The following is a 12,822-nucleotide window of genomic DNA, read 5'->3' on the forward strand; positions in this document are numbered from 1 at the left end:
GAATTGAATAGAGAGCTGACTGTTTTCCAGATAAATTAATCAACTTCCACATCACCCTTTTAGTTTGTGCCATGTAGTTCTAGCTTGGTTATATTTTAGGGAAAGCAAAAGCCCAAATGATCCGTTGAGAGCCAAGTAAAATGAAACATTGACCTTTTTTTTTTCTCTTTCTCAGTTTTATCCATGCTTCTATAACAGCTTTCACTGCTCCTCTAGAGGGTACGCTTATGCTGTGTCAAATAGCTACCTTTGCAAGTAATAGGGAATAAACTATAAAAATATTTTCATCTACATTTTTTTTCTCAATTATTAAATATAGAAAGGAAAAGGGTGCAGAATTAAATGAGCAGGCAATAATTCAAAAGCTTTGGGAAGGGGAGGAGACAGGTTATCACCGATGGGAGGGTTGCTGTTCATTCAAGCGGCCACCACTGTGGGACATATGCCATAACGAAGGGACTTGTCATCTTAGCAAAAGACAAAAAAACAACCTGATTGGCCAGTAACAGAATTGGTTAAATAACTATCTTTTTCTCATTTTTTCTTGGTTCCACAGGGTAGCACCACACCCATAATATTATTTGGAATGAATTAATTCACATGTCATAGTATTGGATAGTCATTAAATGGTCTATATGAAGATTAGGTAGTCATGATAAAAATTAATGCACACGATACAATGTTAAGTGAAAACAACCCCAATATATTCCAATGATCACATTCTGTAGAGGGAAGGAAGGTGGGAGTGCATTAAAAGATAATTGTTGGACTTAATGGAAATTTTAGTTTTTTCCTTTATTTTCCAAACTTTCTGTAAAACTTTAGGTGGGAAGACCAGGGTTCTGGTCCACGAACCACTTTCTGATTGGCTAAGCTTCAGCACTTCAACCTCTATGAGTTTTTGTTTCTCACCTGTAAAATGGAGAGAAAAGTTTTATTTACCTCAGAGTTTTGTAAATTTTAAATGAAATCATATTAATATATGTAAAAGTCATATATTAAAGGCAAAACACAACATGAAATATTAAAATAATATCCCAGACATATAGGGATATCCATTTCTTATCCTTTTGTGATCTCCTCTGAAGTGGTGGATCTTTTAACTACAGATATTTTTGCTAGAATGTTTTAGCATGAGAAAAACAAATGGTTCATCCAGTTTACATAGCTTCAATTAGGGTATGTGTTTGGAATCTAAAGTTTGCTCATTCCTTTTTTTTTTTTTTTATTTTTTTTTTTAGGGATAACTAATCCCTTAATGGGATCATGGGACAATCTGAACCATTTTTTCTTAATTTTTTATTTTTAACTTTTATGGGTACATAATAGTTGTATATATTTATAGGGTACATGTGATATTTTGATACAAGCATACAATGTATGTTAATCAAATCAGGGCAGTTAGGGTATCTGTCATCTCAAGCATTTATCATTTCTTTGTATTTGGAACATTCCAATTCCACTGTTTAGTTATTTTAATGTATTCCCTAACATATTGTTGATTAGTGACTTCATTGTGATATCAAATATTGTTCATTCTATATAACTAACTATATAACTATATTTTTGTACCCATTAGCCATCCTACTATGTCTCCCCCACTCTCTCAGCCTCTGGTAACCATCATTCTACTCTCTGTCTCCATGAGATCAACTGTTCTAATATTTAGCTCCCACATATGAGTAAGAACATGTGAGATTTGTCTTTCTGTGCTTGGCTTATTTCACTTAACGTAATGTTCTCCAGTTACATCCGTGTTGCTGCAAATGGCAGGATTTCATTCTTTTTTATAGTTATATTGTGTATATATACCACAATTTCTTTGTTCATTCATCTGTTGATGGACACTTAGGTTGATTCCAAATTTTGGCTATTGTGAATAGTGCTGCAATACACATGAGAGTGCAGATATCTTTTTGATACACTGATTTTGTTTCTTTTGGATATATACCTAGCACTGGGATTGCTGGATCATATATGGTAGTTCTATTTTTAGTTTTTTAAAGGAACTTCCATACTGTTTTCTATAGTGGTTGCACTAATTTACATTCCCACCAAGAGTGTATGCGAGTTCTCCTTTGTCCACATCCTCACCAGCATTCGTTATTGCCTGTCTTTTTCATAAAAGCCATTTTAACTGGGGTGAGATGATATCTCATTATAGTTTTTATTTGCATTTCTCTGGTGACTAATGATGTTGAGCATATTTGCATATACTTGTTTTGAGAAACCTCTAATTAGGTCTTTTGTTCAAATTTGTTCAATTTTTCTTTGGTTGCCTGTGCTTTTGGAGTGTTACACAAGAAGTCCTTGCCCAGACCAATGTACTGAAATGTTTCCCCAGTGTTTTCTTTTAGTAGTTTCATAGTTTCAAGTCTTAGATTTAAGTCTTAATCCATTTTGATTTGATTTTTGTATATGGCAAGAGATAAGGATCTAGTTTCATTTTCTGCATATGGTTACCCAGTTTTCCCAGCACCATTTATTGAAGAGCCTGTCCTTTCCCCTCTGTATGTTCTTGACATCTTAGTTGAAGATAAGTTCACTACAGATATGTGGATTTATTTCTGGGTTCTCTATTCTGTTCCATTGGTCTGTGCCTCTGTTTTTATGTCAGTGTCATGCTGTTTTGGTTACTGCAGCTCTGTAGTATAACTTGAAGTCAGGTAATGTGATTCCTTCAGTTTTATTCTTTTTGCTTAGGATGGCTTTGGCTATGCTGCATCTTTTGTGGTTCCATATCCGTTTTAGGATTATTTTTTCTATTTCTGTGAAGAATGTCATTGGCATTTTGATGGGGATTGCATTGAATCTGTAGACTGCTTTGGGTAGTATGGATATTTTAATATTGATTCTTCCAATCCATAAGCATGGAATATCTTTCCATTTTTCTATGTTCTCTTTAGTTTCTTTCACCAGTGTTTTATTGTTTTCGTTGTAGAGATCTTTCTCTACTTTGGTTGAGTTTATTCCTAGGCATTTTACTTTATTTGTAGCTATTATAAATGGAATTACTTTCTTAGTTTCTTTTTCAGATCATTTGCTGTTGGCATATAGAAATGCTACTGATTTTTTGTATGTTGATTTTGTATCCTGAAACTTTACTGAATTTGTTTATCAATTCTAATAGTTTTCGGGTGGAGTCTTTTTTTATTTTTTTATTTTTTTTAGTTACACTTTTCCCAAAATATGCTGGGAAGCCAATTTTTAAAAAAAAATTTCTTTTTCTTTTTTATTATTTTCTTTTTTCCCAGAGGCCTTAACTCTGATCGAGTGAAGTCGTTAGGTTTCTCTAGATATAAGATCATATTGTCTGCAAACAAGGATGATTTGACTTCTTGCCTTCCAGTGTGGATGCCCTTTATTTCTTTCTCTTGTATGATTGCTCTAGCTAGAACTTCCAGTACTGTATTGAATAACAGTGGTCAAAGTGGGCATCCTTATCTTGTTCTAGATCTTAGAGGAAAGGCTTTCAGTTTTTTCAGTATGATACTAGCTGTGGGTCTGTCATATATGGCTTTTATCATATTTAAGGTAAGTCCTTTCTATACCCAGTTTTTGGAGAGTTTTTATCATGAAGAGATGTTGAATTTTATTGAATGCTTTTTCAGTATCAATTGGAATGATCATATGGTTTTTGTCCTTTGTTCTGTTGATATGACATATTACATTGATTGGTTTGTGTATATTGAACCATCCTTGAATCCCTGGGATAAATCCCACTTGATCATGATGAATAATCTTTTTAACATGTTGTTGAATTCTGTTTGCTAGTATTTTGTTGAGGACTTTTTCATCTGTGTTCACCAGAGATATTGATCTATAGTTTTCTTTTTTGTTGTGTCTTTGTCTGGTTTTAGTATCAGGGCGATACAGGCCTCATCAAATGAGTTTGGGAGTATTCCCTCCTCCTTGATTTTTTGGAATAGTTTAAGTAGGATTGGTATTAGTTCGTCTTTGAATGCGTGGTACACTTCAGCAGTGAAGCTGCCAGGTCCTGGGCCTGAACCATTTTTGCTGAACAGTATATAGCTCATTATATACTGTACTATTCTGCTGCTTGAAACTTGACAGCAATTCTTGTAAACTTTGTTCCTCATCTCCTGCTTTTTACATTTTTCTATAATTGTGTCCCTTGCCTTTCCTCCCTTAGCTTCCTTGCTCTCTTATCAGCTATCTCTCTAGAATGTTCTACAAGTCAGAGTTCACTAAGTACCCTTCTGCCTTTCAAAGAACATAATTTTGAATATTCAGCTTTCACAAAGCTTGTCTGTCAATGGATACATAGTTTCTCCTTCCTCTTAACATTATATTTAATCCTTAAATTTTTGTGCTTTTACATATTTTCCCCACAGTTCTCTGGCTTCTACTAAATGCTATATGTATCTAATTTTTTTATTGGTCCATGTCAGTATGATCTGACTTCACCAATAACTAGTTGAGCTTATTAATTTGTATAGTTTCTAGCAAGTTTGACTTTTACAGTGCCTCAAGTCAAGGCAAACTTTGACTAGTTATATGAAGTCTTAAGCCTTTTTTATAATAGTCTTCATTTTAACCAGTCTTCTAACAGTATCTGAAGAGACTGAGTTTAGCTATAAACTGCAGCAGAAGCCTTCTGTCTGATTTCATGGGAGCCAATAATCGATCAGTTACTTTAGAAAGGTGATTAAAACTGGAAATCATAAAAAGGTGCTATATCTTCTAAATATTTAATTTTTAATTCAAAGCATATAAATGTACATTCATTCACCAATCTTTGAAGAAGGACTACGGTCTTTCTTTGAGTAAAGGTCTACTCTTGGCATTTGCTTGGTTTATCTTGCATAAGCCCTATCTATTATGTGTTATCTACACTGCCCACTCTTAAGGTAGTAAGAATTTAAAGGCCTTTGCAAAAGCAAATGGTTACAAAATTTTTATAGTTTATCTCAGTCTTTTGCAGTTATCTCATCCACACCTAATTTGATAGCATTCTTTTTACTAAATCAACTTTAGTCTTTCTAAAGCTTTAACTTGCTCTAGAAACAAGTCTTCAATTCACATTCATATTTTATTGATTTACATGCTATTTAATTATGTAAATATAATAACCAATATACTGGCACAGAATGTTTGAGAATAAACATAGCTGAGTCTTGGTTGTCATACTGCTCACCCTGAACAGAAGTATGTGGACCTACACAAGAAAAACTGACTGGCTGTGAGCATTCAACCTGCTGTGGGCATCAGCCAGGATGTTTTTCAGAGGGCAAGAGAACATTAGTTAACCCAACAAGTTGGTTAAACATAGGCCAGTGAAAAGAGTTCATACCCTATTCCAGTCAAAGAATCCACTGTTACACAGAACATAACATTTTGTACCAAATTTAAGTGAAATTTTTTAACAGCTCAGATGTCATCCTTGCTGAAAGTACCTAGCAAAGGAAAGATAAATTTTCAATATGGGCCATAACATTTTCATTTAGCTGTAAAATTTCCCCAGGACGATCTGCATTCCAACCATGAGCACTAGCATATTACTCTGATGTGGTATCGTACTCAGGACAGAATGGGGGCTTTGAGGTGGACTGTCAGGAAGGCAGATTTCAGATCAGATCCAGAAGGCTTTCCAATAACTAACTGGAGCTTGTCTGCAAATAGTTGTCTCATGGGATAGTAGGTTGCTTCCCCTGCAGGTATCTAAGAACAGGTGGGACACCCACTGGCACAAGGGCACTCCCTTCCAGTGGTATGTTGCCCAGATGGCCTTTAAGGGACTTTGAGACTCTAATGCCCTAGAATTTTTATTTCTAAACTTTCTTGTCTCTCACATAATTTCTTTTAGGTCTCCTTTAATGTTTTTCACTGCCTGGGCCTTTGGCCACTAATTTACATTGCTGTTCATTTTCTTAAAGCATCTGAAATAGAAGTGACTTAAAAATGTCTATACCAGGCCACTCTTCACATTTAAGAAAATATGGATATGAAATATACTGTGATGTTTTTATTTCCTTAGTGCCTGTGATAGTTGCTCAATAAAAACTTTAAGTCTTTGGGCACCCTAAAGGAAGCAGTAAATATTTAGTCTTGGCAACTGCAACCTTCTAACCTTACCCACAAAATGCTGTTCTTGATTGGTGTACAGGGGAGATTCTGTAGTAGGAACTAAAGCTTATTCTTAAAACAGAAGATATAATAAAAAGGACACAATGAAAAAGATACATATTATAATCAATGCAGCTGTTCTCCACTTTAAGAAAAGCAAATAGACAATCAGAAATTAAAACGCATATAGCTTGGGATAATTATTTGTATTATAAAATAATTGTTCAATTTATACAGCAATTTATCATAGGGTCTCTTTAAATAGGTTTCTGTAATACATTTGAGAGTTGATTCTCACATCATAAGCTAGATCCTAGACTTCTACATTTAGAACCCGCCTTAGCGATTTTCCAGCTAAAGACACCAAGGCCCAGAAAGAAGTTTTAAATGTCGTTCTCAGGGTCATACAGCTAATACATGGTGGAATTGGTACAGGAACCCAACTCAGGGGTTATCTCTGTCACCATGTTGACCTCCAGACTCTTTGAAAGGACATTCCCTGTGCCTTGACAGGACCCTCTCCCTTTTGATCCTCAGTGCCCTGAAATCAGGCCCTCTGAATCCTCAGCTAAAGGAAGCCACTTTCTCTTGGGACATCAGTGAACTTCAGTGTGCTAAACCCATTAGTCTCATCCCGGACCCCATCTTCTGAAACATCTGACAGTGGTTTGTCATCTCCTCCTTTTCCCTGTGATTGATTTCAAGGCCTCACTCTTCTCTGTGTCCTCCCACCTCTTGGACTGGTCTTTTTTCTTTATATTCTCAGTCTCCTCTTCTCTTACCCATCCCTTAAATGATAATGTCCCAGTGAATGCATGCTTAGAGCTCTTCTTAATCTGTGCTTTTCTCCTGGAGTATTTTATCTACTTTTGAGTCAACTGTTACTTAAATGGTGTTGCCTGCTAAGTAAATACCTTTTGCCCCTACCTCTGTCCTGAATGCCGCACTCCTATTTCCTGCTGCCTATTGGACCTTTCTCCCAGGGTGTCTTGTAAGCACCTCTAGCTGACAAGTATCCAAAACCTCATTAATTGCCAGGCATCAGTACTGGAAATCCTGAAGGCATACTTTTATTTTTCTCCCCATGCATCCAAGCAGTCCGTCGAAGCCATCATGACAGCCTGCCGATTCTACCTCCAGAGTGCCCTTCAGAACTCTCCCTGCTCCTGGCACTGCTGCCCCAGGCCAGTCCTTTAGCATCACTTACCTGGACCACTGCAGTAGCCTCCTGACTTCTCTCCCTGCCTCTCCCATCAATTTCTGCTCCATATTGCTGCCAGCATTAATGTTTTCAAAATATAGAGCTGGTTTAAATCTTTCTTCAATCTTTCAATTGCTTACCAAATGCCTCACAGCATAAAGCCCGGATCCATTAGCAGGATGACAAACCCCTGATACTCTATAATGTAACCTGCCTTTTTAGCTTCATCTCCCACCTCCTCCTGCCTGCACTCAAGCCCACACCCTGCTCACACCTCCCCAGATAGTCACACTTTCCCAAGACTGTGCCTTTGTCCCTGCTAACTCTTCTGCCTGCTGTCCCTTCCCTTGTAAACCTTTTTTCTTGAAACCTTCCTCAAGCCTTTTTAAAAGTCTGTTCCACTGTCACCAAGTTGTCAAGCTTTCTGCAAATCCCCAAGGTGGGATTACCAGGTTCTGCCTTTCTGCTGTCATCGTGCTTTATTCGTTGCGTCTCATTCCGCTTTGCATCCTCTGTCACCCAGCTCGCTGTCCAGCACAGTGCCTGATGGACAGTTGATACTCAATAACCATCGAATAAAATCCCCTCTCTGCATTTCAAGGATGTGTCCTTCCAAACCCCACCCATCCCACTCCCAGCTAGTTCTGTAGAATAAAAATAATTTTTCATTTTATCAAAGATGTAGTGAGAGCACACTTAAGTGAGGAAGTGTCTAGTCACACTTCTTTGTAGGGAGTAGTTCCTCAGATTGCTTTGGTTAAATTACAAGAGGAGCAAAAAAACATTTCCCTGCTGCCAGGGGACGTAAGCATTGAACAACTCATTCCAGTGGTTCTGACAATTGGACTCAGACAGCATTCCTGTCCCCTTCCTAGCGAGATACACTACATGTTTTGTGTATGTACATATTTTTTAAAGGCAGGAAACCACATATAATATCAGTCAACTGCTATATTTGGCAGAGTCAGTTTTTTAAAAATGTGTTTAGTTAACCTATAAGATAAATTAACATTGAAAGAGTTTTTTAAAAAATTGTTTCTGATTGCAAAAAAAAATAGACTTGGTCAGGAAAAAATATTAAAGAAAATGAGACCACAGTATATAGAAACGCAAACATTATAAAATGCCATAAAATTCCTGAGGTCTCATTGTACATTTGTAATGGATCTATAACATAGATGTAGGTGAGGCTCAGGAAAATATGCTCATTTGTTTAAAAAAAGAAAAAAAGCTTGGGTCAAGTTTCTCCCCACACCCAAAGATGATAGTGCGAAGCATGTACTAATTAGCAAACTTAGCTATTATTTTTATACAATTTTCTGTTTGCTATAGATGCTACCTAAAATAATATCTGAGTTTTTGATAAAGAGATGTCAATGTTTTAATGAACGGACATATCCATTAAAGTGACAGATTCAAACTATATATATATATGTATACACACACACACACACACACACACACACACACATAAAGCCATTTTATCTTCTTAATACTATAAGATACACCCACACTGTTTCATTAGAAATGCATTTTGGGTCCTAGAATTTGCTACAAATTAGGCCTGAAGAGGAATGGTTTGTACATTTCCTTTTAAATGTTTCCAGACACTTTGTGTGTCACTTCAGATTGGCTTCATTCATGCAGTCATCTGCACAGGCCCCCGAGGTGCCTGTGTGGCAGTGTTGTCACAGGCCTGTGGTGTTGTGACATCTGCTTTGTCCTCCATCTCCATGTGTGCTTCCTCTTCATACTCAGTCCTGCACACTCATCTCCTGTTTTTCTTTCTCCTCGGTACAGTTGTCCCTCAGTATGTTAGGGGACTTGGTTCCAGGACCCCTGCGGGTACCAGAATCCACGGATGCTCGAGCCCCTGACCTAACATGGCACAGTATTGCACAGAACCTGCACACATCCTCTTGTGTACTTTAAATCATCTCTAGATGACGTATCTAATACAATGTAAATGCTATATAAAGAGTTATTATACTGTATTGGTGTTTTATTTGTATTATTTTTATTGTATTTTTAAATTTTCATTTTTTCAAATATTTTCAATCTATGGTTGGTTAAATCCATAGATGCAGAACCCATGGATACGGAGGGTCAACTGCACTTTATTGCCCTTCAGGAGCCCCTATTTTTGCTTATTTTTCTTTTCCCTACTTTTTCACTTTTTAGTAGTATCACTGGCTTTCTCTTCTCCTCACCCTCTCCCCAGTGTATTCTTGTCCCAGGCTCACTTCCCCCATTCTCTTCTGACGCCTCCCCTGGATGTCGGCTCCACCAGGCAGCCTTCCCTGATAGCCTTGTCCTCTGTCCCTGTGCAGCACGGCTTGGGCACATGCGTGTTCTAGGGGTGAAGCCTCTGGCCCAGCTCATGGCCAGTTTGCTGGCCTGACTCCATACCTGACCTCTTTAAGAACAGGAACTGTATGGAGGTATCTTTTTTTTAAAAGTGTTTTTACTCTTGGGCTTTGCTTTCTTAAACTTCATTTTGACTTCTTTCTCACCTTTTACTATCTGACTTTCTATGGTCTTCCTTTTTATTTGCATCCCTTCATATCCAATCCATTCCTATTGTCAGTGCTTGTTTTCTGAAACTCAACAATGGCTTTCTGCTGAATTTCTCTTGAAAAGCCAAACAGAACCCATTTCTCATTTTCTAAGCTCTTGAGTGAGAAAGCTAGAAAAAGAAATGTATGTGAAGTTACAACTTCCTTTTTACTCCTCCTTAAAATATTACACTAGAATTGGTTTTCTAGTAAAAGCATGAGGATAGTATACAACATTAGTGCCTGTAGCAATTTTTGAAATAAAAAGGAATAAAGTGTCCTGGGTAATGCTGCTGGAAGTAATTTATTGAACATTATCACATGCACAGAGTTTTTTAAATTGATCTCCTTTAGGACTACAGGCAGCTGTTTCATTGGGGGCCACTCTTTACTCACACGTATTTGGGATGTTATTCTTGGTCATTGTCATAATCCTGACGGTTCCAAAAAGGTATGGGGAGGATTAGCTCATAAACACCTTCAGAACACATTGCAAATGGAAAAGGAAAGCAGACAAAGGCACATTTAGAAAGCTCGTGTCCACTTTAACCAAAATAACATTCTGGATTTTCTCACCCCAACAGCAATCCCTACAACTGAACGTATTTGGGGAAAGACTGAAGAATCCTATAAGTAAACAGCCCACACCCTCTTCAGTCTGATGAACTAAGAAGGAGCTCCCAGCAAGGGCTGTGTATAGGTGGCACTTACAGCTCAAGCCCACTCCTTCCTGTTCAGAGTAGGGGATGTGATCGCACTGTATGTGGCCTTGTAGCTGAATTCCACACCAGCAAGGATTATCTACTGCCCTGTCTCCAAAGAGGAAAAGGACATACAAACAAAACAGGCAAAGCAAAACAAACTCATGCTAACTAAACTCCTAAGAACCTGAGCCCCAAAGAAGGGTTTTGGGCAAAGTAGTAGACATAGGACACTGGAACCAATATCAGCAAATTCCAGAAAATTCCAGCAAGTGAGGATGCTCTATTTACTTGCATCTTCTTTGTTGTTTTTGTTGTTGTTGTTATTTGTTTGTTTGGAGACAGAGTCTCTCTCTGTCATCCAGGGTAAACTGCAGTGGCGTCATCTTAGCTCACAGCAACTTCAAACTCCTGGGCTAAAGCAATCTTCCTGCCTCAGCCTCCCAAGTAGCTGAAACTACAGGCATGTGCCACTGTGCCTGGCTAATTTTTCATAGAGACAGGGTCTCACTCTTGCCCAGGCTGGTCTTGAACTCCTAAGCTCAAGCAGTCCTCCGGCCTCGGCCTCCCAGAGTGCTAGGATTATAAGTGTCAGCCATCACGCCTAGCCTATTTACTTGCATCTTCTGTCTTATGTAGTTACTGTGTGGATCACTATAAAAGTTCCTTAAAAAAACACCAAAAACAAAAAAACCACTGATAAACTGTCCCAAAACTCACTTTCTTCTTGTTGCCAGCCATATCTCTAGAATAGAAGTACACAGTTGATGTTTTTACACAGATTTTAAGCCAACCTCTTAATACAAATTGAAAAATCAAATCTGAAAATTCCAAAGGAGAAGTAATATATTTCTCAGAAGCCTGTGGCATGAGGTATGTAGTGTGGCTAATTTTATTCATAACATCTTTAAGAAAAAAAAATTATTCTTTTTAATGCCTGACACTTTTTATAATCATTGATTTGACCTTTTAAAATTCTTTTCCCATATAGAAACCCTCCACCCCTGGCAGCACACAGAGTTTCTTTAAAAAAATTACATCAAATATATTTACTGATCAGAGTTTTACCCCAGTGGAAAAATGCTTCAGGAAGTTAATTACTTAAAGGCTAGGAAGATAGGGAAATCATAGTTTTTCCCAACATGACCTTTGTGGACCAGTTTTTTAAAAAAGAATTTGCATTTCTTTCCAAACGGAGATGAGGGCCTGACTAACCCTCAATTTCAGCTGTGCAAACACTGAATTTTCAAACCTCTTGGAAAGAAAATGAGAGTAAAACTCGTAACAACCAATGCAAAGCCTGAATAATTACAATTATATTATTGATCATTTTCCTTATAAAATCTGTGAGTTTCCCTCCCAAAAAAGGCAAAAAAGCAAAGATTATCTTATTTCTTAGTTTCTATGATGTGAGTATAACTAACATTGTAGAAAACAAAACAGTGTTTGCCATATATGTGTGTATTTTTTTGTATGTGTATGTATACAATACATAAAATTTTATAAATAGTATTTATATTTAAATTTTATTTTTAAATTTAAAATTTAAATTATATATATATAAAATTTTTGACATGCTTTGACTCGGAAGTCTGCAGTTGGTGATTACCTGTGAACACAGCAATCTTCAGAGGCCTTAAAATTGCATAGTATTCCGTTTTGTAATAGACACCATGACGTACTTATAACTTTGTACATGAGGAAGAAATTTTTGAATTCCTTTAGCACAAACTGTAAAGTAAATCTGATTTGCAGAACTCTGTGTTGCTTTTTTGATTTGTATTTCTAACTGCATTTATTAATAGCTAGCTTCATTTTTAGGCCCACTGAATAAAATAATTGAGCAGAATTGATAATAGTAATATTCTGGCAATTTAGTCACAATGTTGGGGGACAGTTTATAAAATTTTCCATAGTGCTAATGATTGATTTAATGATAATTTAAAATACATACCCTTAGTTTTCCCAAATAATTCCACGTTTAAGAGCTTGGAGCTCCTTCTGACAAAGATGCCTTATGTTAGAGTACATAAAGTGCATTTCTGTCTTCTGCACACTCGAAGCAAGCTAGCCCAGATGAGGGAGGTGGCAGGTTTTACCCAATTTCACACACAAGGAAATAATTTAAAACTGCTTCACAAACTGCTACATAGAAATCAGCATTTCAGTTTTTTCCTGGACACTTGTTCTAGGTTTGAATTTGTCATCAGCTATTAACACTAACTTAGAGTCCAAGTTGAAATCTGTCAAAGACAAAATAATCTGAGAATTGGCCAGA

The 12,822-nt window shown here is 37.0% G+C and overlaps 1 protein-coding gene across 9 annotated transcripts in view; it reads left to right on the plus strand.

Annotated features, from left to right (window-relative positions):
- LTBP1 (latent transforming growth factor beta binding protein 1) overlaps positions 1–12,822 on the plus strand; it is a 379,098-nt gene that overhangs the window by 333,245 nt on the left and 33,031 nt on the right. For 7 of the 9 annotated variants that reach the window (XM_045549354.1, XM_045549356.1, XM_045549357.1 and 4 more), the window contains one exon: positions 10,428–10,472. The exons of the other annotated variants lie outside the window; for them this stretch is intronic. In XM_045549354.1, coding sequence (XP_045405310.1) covers positions 10,428–10,472 — 45 coding nt within the window. The remainder of the gene's footprint in view (positions 1–10,427; positions 10,473–12,822) is intronic. 9 annotated transcript variants of the gene reach the window in all.

This window comes from Lemur catta, chromosome 4 (assembly GCF_020740605.2).
Source record: "Lemur catta isolate mLemCat1 chromosome 4, mLemCat1.pri, whole genome shotgun sequence".
Lineage (NCBI taxonomy): Eukaryota > Metazoa > Chordata > Mammalia > Primates > Lemuridae > Lemur > Lemur catta.